Genomic DNA, 19,052 nt, shown 5'->3' with positions numbered 1-19,052 from the left:
TGCAGAGATCAGAGCACTAGAGGTCAGGCAGAAGAGCAAAAGTAAGTCACTGAGAAATGGACCTTCCCTTCTCAGCTCTACTGCCATCCCCATCGAAAAACTAGATATGAAGGTCCGTCTAAGTTTTCTAGTAGCGCAATCTTTAAATGACACTCAGAGTTAATCATTTTTGCAGCAACTTCCTTTGTGTATCTAATTTCACTCTCCAGATAAGTTACATATGAGAAAAACAAATAGTACAGCAGCATGTCACTGCACTTATTATTAAGGGAAATAACTGATACTATATTCTTTCTATAACTGGAGTCCAAAAAAACAGTGCATATCATAATTACATTATTCCTAAAGCATAATGATGTTGTCCATGTCACCAGAGAACTGTATTAATAGCAACAAGAGTTTAGGGGAATACAATGTCATTTGCACATGCTTTTCAAATGGGAGTAGACATTTTTTTCTGTAATATGCCATCTTACACATGATGTATTGTTCTACATATAATTAAATTGTAAATAACAAAGGAATGATAGTAAGAAATTTGCAATAATTATTTTTTTACATTTTTTAAAATTTGAAGGAATAGCACAAAAATAACAAAAGCCAGCAAAATTAGATATCATATCGTTATTGTCTTTTAAGTAGATCATGGCATATTACTGTAGCTGAAAACATAAACCTTTGAGAGTTGTTTAATCCATCAGATGTTTTTAAACTGTTGCACACAATAACAATAATATATATGAGTTCTAAAATTGAATTATCCCTCTTCAATACCCTATAATAATGCGATACACCAACCACCCACTTCTCTCTAACAGACCATCTAGACAGCAGTTACATTTTGTAAGGCACGACTTTACCTGTTTGTTGCTGTACTTGAGTTGGCTGGTCTTGTAGCTGTAATCTGAGTACTGATCTGAGCCGGTAGAGTTGTCATCTCCTCCCGTCCCTACAAAGGTGTTGGCGGCAGGAAGGTCCTGGACAGCCTGATGCTTCTGAGAGGCTGAAGGGGATTGGGCCTGCAGCTGGATGGAGGGTAAGGGGGAGTTGGATCGGTAGTGTCTGCCTATATCAGGACTTCCGGGTGAATAGGTTAAGGGCAGGTGTATCCTGGGGCTATCATTGACTCCATCAAGGTTGAACTTGAGGCTCTTTTGAAGGCTGACTTTCTCATCTTCACCGAGTGGTTTTGGGGACTTTTGGGGTTTTCCTTTCCTTCCTCGTTTGCCTTTGGCATTCTTTGGTGCCTGTTTGGGTGCATATAAGTCCTTAGTTTCCTTCTTGCCGGCCTGATACCCACTCTTCGTTTCTCTCTGGATGCGGTGTCGAATAAATACCACCACCAAGATCAACATGACAACACCTGCCACACCGGCAAGGCTTCCAAACAAAATGTTGCTACGCTGTGCAGCAAAACCATTGTTAGGATCACCAGCAATGTCCCTGTCCAGTGGAGTGTAAAGACTGTGTCCTACTAGGGCCTCCACTAAGCTGACATTTGAAATGGTTTCATTGACATAGATGTGGACCAGGGCAGTGGCATGACGTGCAGGCTTCCCCCTGTCACTCACACGCACCACTAGGCGATGAAGTCCACCATGTTTGCGGGTCATCTCTTTTGCTAGAGTGATCTCCCCACTGGAGGGGGAAATGCGAAATAACTGGTAAGGGTTTCCCCCAGTAATACTGAAGACCAGCTCTGCGTTAGGCCCACTATCCAGGTCTTCAGCTTCCACTACCTCAACATGGCTATCTGGGGAAGCTAGAGGTGACAATCGCCTGAAAGAGGAATTGGAGGGCTTTGTGACCACAGGGTCGTTGTCATTTTCATCCAGTACATTGATGGTAACGCCCACATATGAAGACCGAGGTGGCTCTCCTTCATCCACTGCTTTTAGACGGAAAGTATAGCTGCTCTCTTTCTCCCTGTCAAATGAGATGCTTGAAAGAATGGTGCCTGTTCCATTTTGAACAACAAACTTCCCTCCATCAGGCTCTACAGAGAGGTGAACATGGGCGTTCTCACCTTTGTCTACATCCAGGACTGTCACCATGCCAACTGGACTGAGGGGAGGCATGTTTTCCAAAACTGAAAAGCTGTAGCCACTAAGCATGAACTTGGGGTCATTGTCATTGCGGTCAAGAACTTTTATTACAACAGTTGCTGTACCTTTATGAACAGGTGACCCTTTATCTGTTGCAGTGACCCGGAACTCGTAGCGTTCTTTATGCTCACGGTCAAGCGGGCTTCGGGCTCTTACTTCGCCCGTATTTGGGTCAATCTCAAACAGACCTTTGATGGATGAGTCCGCCACAATATTATAGAGGAGTTCTGCGTTAGTGCCACTGTCAGCATCTGACGCTATAACATCCAAAACCTTCTCACCTGGTTGGTTTTCTTCAGCAAAATCTACCTCAAACACGGTTGGCGAGAATATTGGAGAGTTGTCGTTCACATCAGTCACCTGCACCTTCAGAGAATTTGTACTAGAAAGTGCTGGATTTCCAGAATCCACAGCCACAATCTCTACACGGTAATCCCTAATCCTTTCGTAGTCGAGGGGAGTGGTGGTCTGTAGGAAATACTTTCTCTTGTTGTCACTGGATGAGTCGCTGGCAGGGCGGAGCTGGAAGGGCACATCTCCCGCGACCACACAAGTGACCACAGCATTCTCTCCCTCATCCTTGTCAGACACTTGCACCAAAGCAACGGCTGTTCCAACGGGCATGTCCTCTGAAATGTTAGCCACTCCTTCACTGTGTGTCACAAGACCAATTCCACGAATCTCCACAGCAGGAGCGTTGTCATTTTGGTCAGTCACCTCAATGGTTACAAATGTCTTTGAGCTTTTAGGTTGAGGACCCTTATCCCTCGCCACCACATAGAAGGACAAGCTGCTGATTTCCTCCCTGTCCAGGGATCCTTTGACATAGATAATGCCAGTGGACCGATCAATTCGTAAGAGTTTCGGCACTGGGTCGACTGCTTGGTGAAGGGTATACTCAATTTCTCCGTTAGGGCCCATGTCAGAGTCATTTGCTTTGACCTAAAATGAAAGGAATTCTGTGGTTAAAGGCGTGATTTATGCACAACGAATTGGAGTTATAATTACAGTAAAGGACACCAGTGTAGGATTTTCTCTACTAGCCACTGGTAAATCAATGAATTAATAAATTAATCAACACGTCTGATCACTTCAAAGCACAGCAAGTGAATAGCTTATATAGGCATATTTCATTATTGCCCTTCCTCTCTGCCTTTGATAGCTGTGTCACTAGCCTTTTTCTCTCCCTCCTTCTTTGATTCCAGAAATTGGGCCAATGAAAAGGTTCACATGAAAACATATGGCAGCTATTTCTTTCATGACAGTCATTACAATTTCACAGCAGTTTGCATTGAAAATCCTTCTCAGAGTATCTCAATTCTACACAATGACATTGTGTACCTCTAATTCTATGTCTGCAAGTATAATAGCACAACAAAAGCAGTAAGCAGCTTAATTACCTGTATAAGCATAAAATGAGAATGCTGTAATAATTCTAGTATAACTTGAAAAAGCACATTAGAGTAAACAGAGTTAAACAACTTTTAAACTAATTTTTAAAAACTTAAAAGATAAGTGAGTTAACATTGGGGCCTTGGTTTCCCAAATGTTCTGCATTAGAGGTTACCTTTTGAGTTGTAAGGCTATTTTTAAATATTTAAAAAATATATCTATGTTTGAGTTAGATTTCACGTTAAGACTTTATCTAATTAATAAGCACTGCACAAACATGTTGCACAGACTCATTCTTCAAAAACATCTTGATAAATTGGAGTTTTTTTTGTCTGTGTTTCTTAGCTGCTGAATATAAAATTCAAAACAGTACATCAAGCAGCACAAACAATTGGTTGCAATGTAACCGTTTACTTCAGGCTGCAATTTGATTTCAAATAAGTTTTTATGAGCAAGTATATTTGTATCACAATCTTACCTGCAACACAGAGTGCCCCACTGGACTGTTTTCCGACACTTCTGCCTCATACGTGGACCTTTCAAACTTGGGAGAGTTGTCATTGGCATCAGTTACTACCACTCTCAGCAGAGCACTGCTGTAGCGCTGTGGGTTCCCTCCATCCACTGCCTTGATGGTGAGGTCATAGGAATCCTTTAACTCACGATCTAGGTTGCCCAGGACAATGAGCTGTGGGAGCTTCCCCCCCCTGTCGTCAGCCACCTGTAAACCAAACAGGGTTGCTGCGTCTGGCCCTGCAGTAAGAGCATAATCCGCCACCCCATTCCTGTCTGAGTCCCTGTCTGTAGCTAGAGGTATGGAGAACAGCGCCCCCATGATCGTGTTCTCTGGGACAGAGATGGTGAGCACAGAAGAGGGAAACTGTGGAGTGTTGTCATTGATGTCCTGTACCTCAATGCGTCCTTCAATGAGTCGTGGGCTCTGGTTTTGTATCAGATCTGTCACCGATACTTCAAATTCCAGGTAGCAGGGCTTACCCTTAGCCAGGGATCGACAGTCTCTCAGTGTCTCTCTGTCTATGGGAATCTCTGTGGTGAAAATGTCACCCGTCTTTCCATCGACACGGAGGTAAGGGGCACCCACCTCCAGCTTGTAGAGATGACCAGAGTCTGGCAGGCCCTGGTCTGATGCCAGGCTACCAATAAGAGTGTTGGGAGGCTGCTCCTCCTGGACCCGGTACAGGATACTGCCTTCAGCAGAGCCACAGTGCAGCACCATGACCCAGAACAGCACTACTTGTAACTTCAGTTCCATTAGGTCATCAGAAGATCTGCCTGCAAAATGACAGAGTATCTGTGTCAATGTTGTTTCCTTTTGAAAATCATGTTTTAAGATTTACCTATAAAACACCAGTTAGCTGTACCAAACACCTTAGGCAATAATGCTTAACGCTTATAAAGGGAAAAAATAAAATAAAAACCCATAACCACAAGTCATTAAGACCAGAGTGATGCATACAGTCAGCAGGAAAGGAAATTCATTGTATTTTTCTATTATAACTCAGAATTATTTGTGTCAATAATTAGTAACAAAATCTACAGCAGGCCTAGAAGCACAATATAATAATTAGACAACAATAACAACAAAGGGAAAGAGGCATTTTTTTTAAAGTGCAATTATAACCATTTCCTGGCTTGGTTTCTTTTCTGTCCCAGCACTCCAGTAGCTTCAATGAATATCTCAGCTTTACATATATAATGTAGAAATTAATGTAGGAACAAGAAATTGTATCTCGTGAGCTTACACACAAAACAAACTTGAGGGCTAGTGTGAATTGGATTGTTCCAGCTGCGTAATCAAATAAAAGTGTAATACGAAATCAGATTGCCTAAGAGACTCATTATTTTGGTATTACAATACTAGACATTGAGTGGTGAAGCAATGCAGCTGAAAAAAGTAACCTATGGTATAAAACATACCCTCAAACATAAATCCTTACAAATATGCCAAGATAGTATCCATTGACAAAGTCAAACTAATCTATTACATTACCAGAGAGGCCTCTCACAACAAGCGCCGGCATACAATGGGCCGTGGAGCCAATGGGGACATCTGTTCTCATGCAGAATATGCAACTTGGCATTATTATCACATGCAGTTTGAAACAATGCATAATGCAGAAATTTCCATCCACGCTCCATTGCTACTGGCTAGCTCAAACACTGTAATCATTGTTTGATTTTGAACCTTTCAACTCAGTAATTATGACCCATTATTTTAGTGTCTTCTTTGATCTGTTTTCCCTCTGGCTAAAGAATCCTGGCTTTTTTCATGCTACAATGATTTTAGACTATAATTATTTCCTCTGCATATGTGTGTGTGGAGTTGTATTGGTAATTGAAATGAGAGCAGACATTGAGGTTAAGTAGCAAGGTCCAGTGCTCTGGAAAACTTAGTAGTGGTGACATTTTACCATGTTTGTTTGTATGACACAGCTGTGAGTGTCTACAAAATCAACTTTCAGCTAAAAAGTGATGTGTAATTGAAGCATTATGTTACCTTACACATAGTAATAACTTCAAAATGAAAAAAATAAATAAAAAGAGTACAGGTACTCGATACAATATCGGCTGGTACCTTGAGGGACCCTCAGGGAAAAATAAGTGAGATCAGTGCAGCCTTCATTTGTGTGGTTGTGAGAAAGATAGAAATATACAATATGGTCAAATCTTGTTATTCTGCATTCAAAGCACTACATTCTTCATCTTCTCCCATGAAACAATGATCCACAGAGGAGCTAAGCAAATGTGTATTAAGCAAGACAGCAACACACAAATATACAGAAATCCAATGAGAAATCCAATTCCTTTTGAATACATTAAAACTGGAAGTGCAGGTTATTGATGCACTAATTGCTCAGTTATCGATGTGTCCCGTTTTACATTTGCAGGGGGAGCCTCGAGTCAATGTGGCATGAACGGCTAGCGTGCAAACTGTGCATTCTGTGTGTTCATGTGTACAGGGGGGAAAAAAAGGCAGGCAGCAGTAAAAACATAACCAGCGGATCCATTCCCAAACGCATTTTTCATACCTACAAATGACTTAACATCGAAACATGTTTTCCTCCGAAACATTTATCATCATTTATGAAATATTTATAAAGTAACATTCTAAAACTAATTCTAATATTTAATTTCACTGCTGTCCCTGCTTACATTAAACCCAAAAGTTGTATGTTAAATAAAGACACATGGGTTTTTATGATGATTTGATATAACATGATCATGCTCTTACAAAATGACTCCTTATATGATACACAGGTCCAGAATGTTACGGTCACATGGTATATGTTTTAGCCTTCTGGACATCATTTTTTTCCCCAGTTTCTTTTTACAAAAATGGTTGTTTAAAAATGAAAAACAACATAATTAATGTCATAATGTTTTGTTTAGCTGTAACTGTCCTTTTGCCATTGCAGCCACTTCTAGAATGAATAGGCGTGCTTTGATAGTGACATGATTGTTATGGTTGATGACACTCATGACTTAATGTTTTCCAGTTGGCCTCATGCCTGTCTTCCAGATGGCACCGTGCCTAGCAGCCACAGCAAATTGGTGTTCTTTTTTTCTTTGTTTACATTGACATTAAAATTCATGTTGTTTGTGAAATGTGCGATTTGCCATCACTCAGTGAGAATCTCTTATCGGTTGAATATTATTGACACCATGCCTTTGGGCCTCTATCTCACATTCACAGCTATCTCCCAAATATTTTATCAAAAGCTTGACAGCATTTTTTTTTTCTTTTTTCTTATCTTAAAGCACTCTAAGGTGGTGGCGAAGGGGAACTTGTGCTGAGATTTTTCACTATTGGACTACTGCATGTCTCACCAAAGTTCACTACTTGAGCAGCAAAATGGATGAATTAGAACTGCTGAACACAACTAGGAGTGACATTTCCTGCACCTCAGCGATTTTTCTCTAAAAAAACTTGGTTATCATCTGCCATCCCAGATGGTGTGATAGACCCACAAGACTATGAGCTGTTTCAGGCAGATCGCGATACATAACTCATAAAGCATAAAATAAAGCATTAAATCAAAGGCGGGGGCAAGAAGTTAGTTCTTCCAGTGTGTTCAAATGTGTCATATTACAGTCCTGGTCGACCACTCTAACCACTGCTTCTGCAAGGACTACAATCACACTGGCATTCTACAATAACAATGCCAGTGTGGGACAGTAGTAGATCCGGATCAGGCGACACAATACTTAAATCTTCAGCAAGTGCTAGGCTGAGAAAGTGAAATCCTGTTGTCTATTAAAACTTACCCTGTCAACACCCAAAACTTGTGGAAGCACAGTGCTGTTTAACTGAGAGAATTACTGCAGAACCCATTATAACTAAACTAGAAAACCGCAGCTACTTTGTGATAGCTACACCACAGGACTATTTATAACTGGCCGCTACTTTTCTACAAGTTACACACAGTACTTTCTTTACGCAGAGCTATTAGGGGGTTTTACACGGCCTAAAGGGCTCATACTGTAATTCCATTAAGCACAGTGTGCTGCAAAAAGCATCCTTCACAAACAGACAAACCAACAGACACATATGGAGAAGCAACAAATAATCAGAAGAAATATCTTTCCAAATACAATCAAGGAATCCATTGTCTTACCGAGGAGAGAACTTTAACTCTACCAGTGAAGCAGCATTCAGCACATTGCCTCACGCTGTGAACATTCAATGGTCCAGATGGTTCCAACATAAAGAAAAACCTTAGGCAGCCTGTACCACAGTATGGAGGTGGACTTTTGAAGACAGTCTAAAACTGCCTGATAGGTCTGCTATTTTTCTACATCTCCTGTGAAGATGTTGCAACAAAGTACTGTATATAGTCAAAGCAAAACTGCTCAGCAATGGAGTTTGGGACCCCTAGGAACATCACAAGAGTAGGCCTGCCACGCGGCAAGAGCATTTTCTGGCCAAAACACAGCGTATACCATTAGGGGTGCCAAGTCTAAGAACAAGACCGGACTACAGAGCCAGTGTATCATGACTCATTCTCAGCATGGCCATCACCCCACAGATTCACAAGCTGCAGGAGAAGTTCACCCAAGCATACCCCTTCACCTGCCAATGACCTATATGGGTACAAGTGGTTCTGAGAGCAGGAAAGTGATCCTCACTTGTGCCCACTGTGTCACCTGGTAGTCTGGTGTCGCTAATGTGAAAATTTCACTGAAATGTACAAGTGTTGTGATTGACATATGACGACTGCTCTACCTATGGGTAAATAATATATGTTTACAACCAGGTATTGCTGTTAAAAAGAGACCAAAGAGGCAAAATATATTTATATATAGTATACAGTATATTCAGTGCACACCTCTCTCCCCTACAAATGCACAAATCTCTCATTAAAAAAAGTGCAGGGATACATATTTTCTTTGTTTATACAACCAAAGCCTTTAAATAATGAAAGAAAATAGGATTTGTTTTGGTAAAAAAACTAAATATGCAAAAGAGGACAAAGCAAGGAGCAAAACACATTCACAATCAGAATATTGGAATAGTTTCAACAACTTCAAAAGCAACAGAGAGAAGACTTGAATTTCACCATCGCAGAAATAAGGGAATGTTTCTTTATAATGTGGCTCCCTTCCGTCAGATCTCTCCCTCGCCTCATGGATCTACCCATTTCCTCCAACGCCATTTTGAATGACAGTGAACTCCCGATTTCCTCCGAGCAACTGCCGACAATCCTCTATCCTTCCACCTCTCCCTAAAGGCTCAGTGCCAGTGCTGCTGCTCTGCTCCTCACAGAAGAGAAGGGGAAAGACTTCTCTGGCAGCTAAACATCCGTCAAACTGCAAGGTCTGATTGAGTCTCACCTGGAGCCCTCACACAGTGCACCACCCAGCTGACCCCACTGTTGAAGAGAACATTTCAACTTCTACATGTCCACAATCATTGACCCTACACAGTTGGTCTCATTCCCAAGAGGGATACAGTCCTCTGCCTTAATGACGCCATGGGTGCTGAACCCAGCCATAACAATGACCTCTGAAAAATTGGTACCATCCTAGCTTACAAACACAGCAAACCCACTCCTCCACCACCTGGAGTCTGTCTGCATGTTGGTCAGTGGGCATTGCAGAAATCTCCTCTGTTCACTCACTCTGACATCCAAACCATCATCCTAAAACTGCTCCACATGTGTTTTGCCAAAAAACATTTTGCACCACAGGTAGTTATCAAACTGTCTTTGGGAATGTTGACATCTCATAGTTGGCTGGAAAGAAAAATATAAAGGTTAACTGGTGCATTCTAAGCGAAGTGTTGTGAATTTCATTTTGAGGAGAACAAGTTGTTGGGCACAACGCATTCGTATTATTTGCATGAATAGCTGTAAGCCATACATATCAGTAATCAAGATCCTGTTTTGATATTATATCAATTAGTATTGTTAATGATTATAAGGAAACGTATAAGATGGAAAATATTACAATAAAAGGACTGACTTTGAATGAATATAAATCATGTGCATGAGATACATTTGAATAATATAAGAAAAGTCGATAAAATAAAAGCAATACTTCAGTCACAAATAGTAAAAAGTGTGTAAGTCTGTAACGACCATCCTGTATCAGTTATTTATGGAGAATGTGAATAACATCAATCTATCATCATCTATTTCCTGCATGGGACATGAACATTTGACCATGTGTTTGTAAAGTAAAATAATTTGCAATTATTTATTTTATTCTTTTAAAAGCATTTTTTTTCATATAAGACGTATCAGATATTTGGCTCGAAGTAGCAGAAGTAAAAAAAAAAAAAAAGATAAAGGTGTGTCAGTGTGGCTGCATACATGTGAGGATGTCATAATACATTAAAAGCAGAGCATGTGCGCCTGTCCTGGTTGCCATAGAGACAGATTTTCTACTGACTGAGTCAACTCAGTGACTGACTGGGTGACATTTGCTCTTTAAGTTGGCCCCTCTCCACAGGTCCAGCAGAAATGACTCACGAGTAGAATCAACCGAGGCATAATTGTAAATTAATAATATGTCAAAGGGTTAGGGTTGTGTCCAGGGGGAAAAAAATCATTAGGATAGCAATGAAGATTATGATTCAGCAGCATCACCAGTCCTTATGTTCCTAAATTGTCACCTGTTACTTGGTACAAATCAAGCTCGTGAATTTCTACCATACGATGTGATCCCCTGCCTGCTTTGCTAGAGAGTGGAAAGACAACGGATGATTTAATCATTTTCTCAACTGAGGTGATTTGATATATTGGCTGACTTTGCACCTTTAGATAGTATAACAGGTAAAAGCCATTACCCTCCCACCAGCATGATTTATGATGGCTAGTATCACCACTTAGGTCTCCTTACAGCTGATCTACCAATGGAATTTACTGCAAAATGTTACTCTACACACTTTTAGAGACAGTCAACTCTGGCTATTGGTAATGAGAAAGCAATGACCTTTGGTTGGAAACACTTTCTAAAGGCAAGAGCGTTCAGCTATTCATGTAGACTGCCCCACACAAAAAACACTGATGGAGAGTCACTCCTACAACATTAAATCCCATTACAAACACTGTGATGGGTCTGTGCATGTGACTAAAACCACATTTCCCAGGCAGAAGAATTTGACAGCTTTGTATTATTTTGTACAGCTTCTCACTATCAAGTTCAAATAGCTGTTTAGGCAGTCATGTCAAAAAAAACTACTTGCGCCCTTACAGTGATATATGTTTACCAAATGGCAAACAGGTAGCCTTCCTTCAGCAACTCTATTACATGACAATGTAATGTAATTGTACAGTATTCAGAGTAGAGTGGATAAAATGTGTAGTATGGGTTTAATATTGATCAACTATGGCAACTGAATGAAATTATGAAAGGGAAAATATAGGAGGGAATTGAACTTAACAGCCTTTCCTTTTGCCTCTCATTCATCACTTTATATGAAGATAGATAGATAGACAGACAGATAGATAGATAGATAGAGAGATAGAATTATTGGCAGAACTAATAATTTAAGTCTGTCTTCTTCCAATGTCCCATTTCTCACAACTGCTTCGTAATCGACTGACTTAGATCATCACATTCATCAGGTTTATGTCTTATAGACCGTTTGTCAGAACTGGGTTATAGGCTTGTTTTGATCTGCACTGTGTTGACGGCCTTGTAGCCTACAGTATGTGTGGGAACTTAGACCGGCATCACTACATAGAGCAGACTATTAAAATGTGCCTGGTGGTCGGCGGAGTGGTGAGAAACAACACCCCAGACTCTTTCTGGAGAGCTGGGGAGAATGCCCGTGCGGATGCGCTGATCAAAGATTTTTTTTTTTCCTCCTCCAATTAGATGCGCGAATCTCTCCACAGGGAAACTGCAGATTAGTTCATAGCATGGCAGGCTATATACGTCAGAATTATTTGCTTAAAAAACCTCGTTACTCCTGAGTAAAGATCCACTAATGGAGGCAATCAGTATGATGTTTGCAGCTCGTATAAAAGAAATGACGAGGACGGGATGATAGGAATGGATCGCATTTTCTGCTTCACAGAATCATAATGATATAAAATGCAATTAGAGGATTGCCAGTAGCCTACACATCAGATTATAGCGCATGCACTTAATATTGTAGGTGAAGTGCAATGATATGCGGACTTAAACACTTAATAGGCTACCATTACTCACGGAGGTTAGAACTCTACTTGGATGAGTCTTAATTGCGATGCATCCTCTTTCTTCAATCACGCAGCGCATCGTTATTGTGGGTGACATATCTGCACTGGTACCTTTCTATCGCGGTGTCCCATCAACCTGTAACACCGAGGCGCTGCTCTATCGGCTTGTCTATTATTAAGTGCACCGAGGACAACTTGTTGTATAGCCTATACACAGTCTGTTTGGACCATGGCCTACCACTTCACATCAAACATATTTTCCAAATTAAAACTTCGCTACACAAATCTCCCAACAACGTCGACCACTCAAAGCAACTTTCTAAAGAAATTTCTTGGTCATTTCAGTACCTGTGCCAGAGACTTCTCTATGAGCGCCTGTCGCGTCGCCGATCCGTCCGCAGATGATACAGTGTAGGCTATATGTCCACCGGTGATCCCAGAGGCAGGCGTCTAACCCTCAAACCTCCGCCACAGTGCTGACATCAAAATCACTCCAATCCAATCACAGCATTTGCAACTTTCCGCATCAAAAAGCAGGATTGGGTGTCCACCGTCGTCCCGCAAGCCTTGTAGAACAGATAGCCTACAGATTTATGTCCGTGGAAATATTAGAACTTATGAGCTATTTTTGTTCAATTAGTTTTACGATAGTGCTGGAAAATGAAGAGTCTCATTCCACAGGGAGAGCCCACTGTGTGCCATTTCCGATCCTCAGTCACTGATCCTTGCCAAGATATGCACTCGTTGGCGCATCCCTTTGGTCCAAGTTTCCCGAGCGCTCCCTCTGACAGAAGTAGCCTAGAACGCACTCTAATGACGCGCTGGATGTCTAAACGATAGCAACATAACTGTCATTTTTGCAACGTAAAAATCGGAATAGCTAACCGGTCCTTAACAAGGAGCCCATCTGAAGCATTTCCAGAGAGCAAGTGGTGAGATACTGTGGGCAGGTTAGTTGCTCCCCTCTCTCCCTCTCTCTCTCTCTACTCATCAGAGCGTGGGGGGAGGTGGGGCTCCCACCCACCGCAGCACACAGCAACTTCACACTCAACATCACATTATGCCCGGGCTGCCTACCAGGAAATTGGGCGATTCCTACTGTATAAGGAGATCTCATCAAACTGGGTCACCTCAAATGGGGGAATGCACCTTATAGAAGAAGCGTATCATGCAGTTACTGTGCGTGTGTTGCACTCCTGTTGCCAGACGGCCGCTTCCTCTGTTGATGTAAAATGCACTGATTGTAGAGATTGTCTAAATTTGATGTAACAGGTAGCCTGCAGTGACAGTTTACTTGTTGATATGCATTTCATGTAGCAAAATGAATGGCCTAAAATGGAAGCTGGTTGGCCACTATTTATTCATTTGGCGCCACCCTCAGGCGGTTATAATAAGGAAGGGAAATACAGTCCTCTACAGCTGAGGAAATTAATGGTAATGATTGTTAACATTGCTTGATGTTGGGGTAATACACATAATGTTGCTTTTTCTTGGCCAGTAAAGAAAAAGAAAGTACTGTTGGAGTACATCGGAATAAACGAGTTATGTCTTACATCATTTGTTAAAACTGCAGCAGTGTAATTAAAAAAATAAATAAAAAATACAATGCTTTTGCTCTGGGCTATAAATCAGCATGGCTCAGCAGGGAGCAAAATCCATCCCACGCCACAGTTATTATTCTTCTTTCTTCCACAACACCGATGCCAGCGATCATAACTACATAGGCAGAGTGTAAGCGTAAGCAATGGACCAGGAGTAATGAGTCAAACGCTGGGTTTTGTCACAAAGGAAACCCTTAAGCAATGTCCTCCGGAGAAAACTTATTTCCTATCTTCCCCAGCCATTCTGAGGCAAGAGTTTATCAGAGTGTTTCCAGTCTGTGATCCTTTACTCCTCCCCCATCTCTCATTAGCTGCAAACACACAGCTGTTGGCTTACCTCTCCAGGGCTCCCATTAAGGGCTGCCACTCAGTCTCACAGTGTCCCTGAGCCAATCATATTAGAGCTCCCGCCCACGCACTGCCACCTATGCCGCTCTTCACCAGTCATACTAATAATGTTTAAGTATTTTCACAGGTGGCCCATAAGTCGCATGAGAAGAGAGCAGGTAGAAAGAGAGGGGAAAAAAAATGTTAAGAGGAACAGAATTTATCATTTCTACAGAATCTATACCAGTGAAAGACAAAATCATTTAATTAGGAAAGTCCATTCAATCATTTAAGCCACATCATTATATTTCATTTAAATGTTTTAAAGCCTGGTTTATGTGATTGCAAACACTGTAAATCCAAGTAACTTGTCAGTTAGCAGAAATGCAGTTTGATGATCTTTTGCCATTTAATACATTTTTCTATCAAGCTTTTTTTGTTTGCTTTTTTATCTCATAAATAAAAAAATTACAAATTTAAGTTAGAGTTTTAAGATAATTACACCAAAACGGACTACATATATTGTCAACATAATGTTAAAAGGTACATAGCATTCATGGATTTAACTCATTGAAATTGGTGCACTGAATTAATTGTTTGAAATTTGTGCATTTCTTAAACCAGACAGTTGAGACAGACTGAGGCCATAATGTTTCAACAGTGTGTTGTCCGTTTCAGCTTTAACTGTGTGGGCTGAAATACTGCTTCATTTGATATGTTATTAGTCAGTTTAAAGAGCGCAGGCCTGTTTGATTCCCGCTCACCTTTTCCTTGTGGCCATATTTGAAAAAAGAAAGAGGTAAAACGAGGACAAGGCAAGGGTATTCGGTGCATCAGAACAAAAGCAGAGAATGCCCTCAAACTCTCCCAAATTCCCCAAAAGAGTCTGCCCACCATGCAGTATCTGGCCAGCACACTGTCTGTAGCCAGTGCCCTGACTATTGCAGCCTCATACTTTGAAAAGGAACAGAGCTTTCCAAATCTGATTCAGTAGTATAAACACCATTCAACAACCATCACTTAAGCATTTGGCAAGTTTCTCTCAAAGAATATGTTTATGAGACCCAACTCCATTTACGTCAATCAATGGTGAAAACTTAGAAGCTTGGCATGCTTGAATACTCTGTAGGCAGACAGAATGTTTTAATTCTAAGCTCATGGTTTGTTTGCTATTGCGGCACACACAGCATGTGAATGTGATCTGTATACATTTACATCTATTCTCTTATCACATACCACACCTGGAGCAAACCACTCCCCCCACAAACACTATATACAGACAGAAGACAAGCACAGACACACACACACACACACACACACACACACGTGTAACACAAATGGGGATACATCTAAAGAGAAGAAAACGAGGGAGTAGAAAACAAGTTTAAAAAAAACTGTAGCAAAAGTTGTACACTTTGAAGAGTAAATGAAAAATAGGCAAAAACCTGCTGCTGCACTGCTCTCTATAGGTACAAATGTTAGTGGATGAGTGTGTCTGGTCTCATCCCAGTCAGTGATGTCACAGCAGGTTTTGCCTTTGACAGCTGATTAAAAATACCCACTGTGACATCACGGGGTGTGGCCAGACATAAAACAGCATAAGTCCACAGACATCAATCAGTGCAGCAGCATCTTTCTGCCATATTTGGTGTGGATTTACTCTTTATATGTCACCACAAAAAAAAAAAAAAAAAAAAAACTGGAGTCTGGGATATATCATCCTCAGCTATGAAAAGAAACAGACACTGTGTTGAAGAACATGGCACATTCAAATTTGTAGCACATCCACTTGTGGAGCAGGAGCTGTTACAGATGGGTCAACAGAGGGATAGATGGAGCAGTGAAGCGGAAAGGATTCTTGAACTGTTCAGCCCTGAGACAAAGCGCAACAAAACAGAGTCAGCAGTTTATAAAGCAAAGTTTCCGCTGATGTACTGTAAATATTACTGGCGAATAGTTTTAATCACTAATGAAATTGCCGTACGTTAGAATACAATACTATACCAATTTAAAAAACAATCTTAAAATGGCAGTCGGGGAATAATGTGCAGCAGCATAAACAACCATATCCATAAACACTAGTAATCTGCAACATAAATGCTAAATTCAGATCTTAAAATGTAAGACGTTTATGGATAAACTTAAACGAAACATTATTCTGTATAGTAAATTACGTTTTGATTAGAAATAAATATCCACAGGTCAGCAATTAACTGTTAAAAAGCTAAAAGTAATGCAAAAATTGTTATAATCTCCAGCTTCTGCCAATCCCGGTGGTAATATGCTACAAAAGGAAAACTTCAGAACTGTTGGATGCACATCCAATCATCATTCCTCAATTTTAATTCCTAGATTTAATTGCCAAATTAATTTATTAGCACATTATATGTTATCAGCAGCAACTGCCCAATTTCAGAAGGATTGCCCACATGACCAATTTCTGCTTCAGCTATTTTGTGGTGCACAATATGTAACTTTGTAATAATGTAATTGTGCATGGGCTAATCGAAACTTTTTTTATTTTAAATCAGCTGAGCAAATGGTTTCATGATATAACAATGAAACCGATTTTATTTTGGTATCACAAATTCATTAGACAACTTTAAACTTGGTGATGATTATTTACAATATAATGGGTGCAGAGCAGGTTTAGCTTTCTAGACCTTCTAAATGAACATGCTGATATATCATTGTAGAGGTCCTAAAGCTACTGTAAGAAGACAATACAAATCCCATTGTCTTAAACAGGACATGTGCTAGACTCAAATACTTAACAGTACACCAAACGCCTGCTTTTATTCTCATGTTGCATTTTATTTTGGATGTGAACATGTTTCAGATGTGTAATAAGTTTGCATTTTGTAATATCACAAATCTCTTTTGAAAACTCCACTTAGTGATTCTGACATTTTTCATGTCAATAAAAAAAAAAATTGAAAAACCATCATTCTCTGAAGGTCGACATGATGTTACGGCTGAGACGTCTTAATGGACAACTCATTTCCTAATGGCGCTGGCATCTGAGGAGATTTAAAAGAGGTGTGTTTATAAAGCTGTCAGCACCACATGAACAACTCACTGTCATTTCTGTCATGATTTAGCTCAGTGTGTGTGTGTGTGTGTGTGTGTGTGTGTGTGTGTGTGTGTGTGTGTGTGTGTGTGTGTGTGTGTGTGTGTGTGTGTGTGTGTGTGTGTGTGTGTGTGTGTGTGTGTTTGTTTCTGATTGGCAGCTACAAAGGCTGAACAATTTCCCCGCTAATATTTCCACCAGCAGCTGTCCGTTCGGTTATCACTTCGCCTCATGCACACTTGTTGACCCTTTCCAAACAATATTATGCATGATGATGGTGGAGAGCTTAGAAGTAAGACAGGCACTGATGTATAATAAAAAAGAGAAAAAGAAGACAGTCAGTAAGGTGACAATGCCAGCATGAGTAGGAAGACAATGGTGGTTATATTAAGGCTGTACTTATGGCATAATTCTTTCTGTGTAAGGTCTGACCCTCAACTCCCCTTGGCATCCCACACACATGTATATGTAGGCATTTATTCTATGTGCAGCCTCTGCTTTATGCTCTTACTGCTTTATGCTCTCACTGGGAGAGTATACAATGAACTTAAATCAACACTCAAGAGCATTTGGACTTAACGTTGGGCCCCATGTGGTTTGGCTAATTAACAGAATGGGTTCTCCAGGAAGCAGATAGTATTTAGAGGTGGGAGGATCTGCATCACTTCTCTCTCTTGTAGGAAATGCAACATCTGAACTTGGGAAAATAAAGTGCTGTGGAAATAGTTCCTTCATCTTCACAAAACTGGACTTCAAATGAGCAAACCATTAACATTTAAAAAAAAAATAATATGCAGCAGCTGAATGTCACTCTTTCTCTTAAAGGGTTGGGGGGGGAGGGGGTTAAACATGCCAGGAGCCACAGTACTTCGCATTTTTTCTTCATTGTTTATGTTTGCCACTGGGTTGGTATTATATCCACATGATTGTGACAGTTAGGCACGCAAGAGCAGCAACAATAACATGTCTGATAGTGAAACAGTAGGCTTTATACACTCCTGCAGTCATTTGCTGCACAGCAAAGCTGCAAACCATACACCATATAAAGAAAGCAGGAATGAGAGTGTGTGAGAGAGAGAAAAAAAGAAATTAAGCTACTTAGCATTTTGGTCTAGCTTTTAAAAAAGATTAAATTGTGTACAAAGTCATATATGTATTATAAAGATTGGAATGGATTAGCAAATGGTAGCATTGATTTAGATTTGCAGTCTGTATCGGGGGACGAATTGATCTGTGGAATGCGAAGTTCTTTTGTCTCATTTTCCAATTTTTTTTATTTTTATTTACTGTGTATCGTGCCAAACCATTCCGCTGATTACAGACTCACTCTACAGTAATGGCAGTGGAATAGTTTAAAGATTAGTATCCCCCAGTTGATGTAGTTGTAGGAAAATAAATTCTCTCTTTTAGCTATGAGCTTTAAGTGCAGTATCGTCCACTTGGCTAGATTCTCACCGGGTAACTGCAGAGCCTAAAAAGACAAATGAATAAAGAAAAAAGGTTCAAGTATATGACACGTGGTTAACAGACTCAACATCTTCCTTCAGATGTCTATTTGTTCATCCCGGTCCAACCCAAATGAGAAAAATCGACCAAGAGACAGGTAGGTAAATGCATTTCATTTTAAAGTCAAGTGAGTAATATATGAATGATATGCTTTTCATACTAAGGATTTCCACGTGTCCTGGCATCAAATCAAGTATAACAATGAAAATGTAATGTGTAAAAGTGCAATTCCATTATTCCATATAAAATGTCTGGGAAATAAAAGGGTTTGAAGGCGAAAGACTCCAGTGGACATATGAAATTTCTCTTTATTAACTGTACTGTTATTTTCATTATTAGATTTTGTTAAAATGGGATCTCTTTTCCATGAGTTTAATAATGT

General features: G+C 40.3%; 1 protein-coding gene across 3 annotated transcripts in view; it reads right to left on the bottom strand.

The window, feature by feature from the left end:
- Nucleotides 1-19,052, bottom strand: part of pcdh1a (protocadherin 1a) — a 210,693-nt gene that overhangs the window by 76,292 nt on the left and 115,349 nt on the right. For 2 of the 3 annotated variants that reach the window (XM_028596047.1, XM_028596049.1), the window contains exons 3-4: nucleotides 3,976-4,790; nucleotides 861-3,047 (exon numbers count right to left, since the gene is read on the bottom strand). In XM_028596047.1, the coding sequence (XP_028451848.1) occupies nucleotides 861-3,047; nucleotides 3,976-4,770 (2,982 nt within the window). In that variant the 5' untranslated portion in view covers nucleotides 4,771-4,790. Of the gene's footprint in view, nucleotides 1-860; nucleotides 3,048-3,975; nucleotides 4,791-12,514; nucleotides 12,572-19,052 lie in introns of those variants that run through there. The other variant, XM_028596048.1, reaches the window with a different exon arrangement.

The sequence above is a fragment of the Perca flavescens genome, chromosome 13 (assembly GCF_004354835.1).
Source record: "Perca flavescens isolate YP-PL-M2 chromosome 13, PFLA_1.0, whole genome shotgun sequence".
NCBI classification, from domain to species: domain Eukaryota; kingdom Metazoa; phylum Chordata; class Actinopteri; order Perciformes; family Percidae; genus Perca; species Perca flavescens.
Note: the sequence above shows the minus strand (reverse complement) of the source record. Positions and strands in the feature narration are given on the sequence as shown.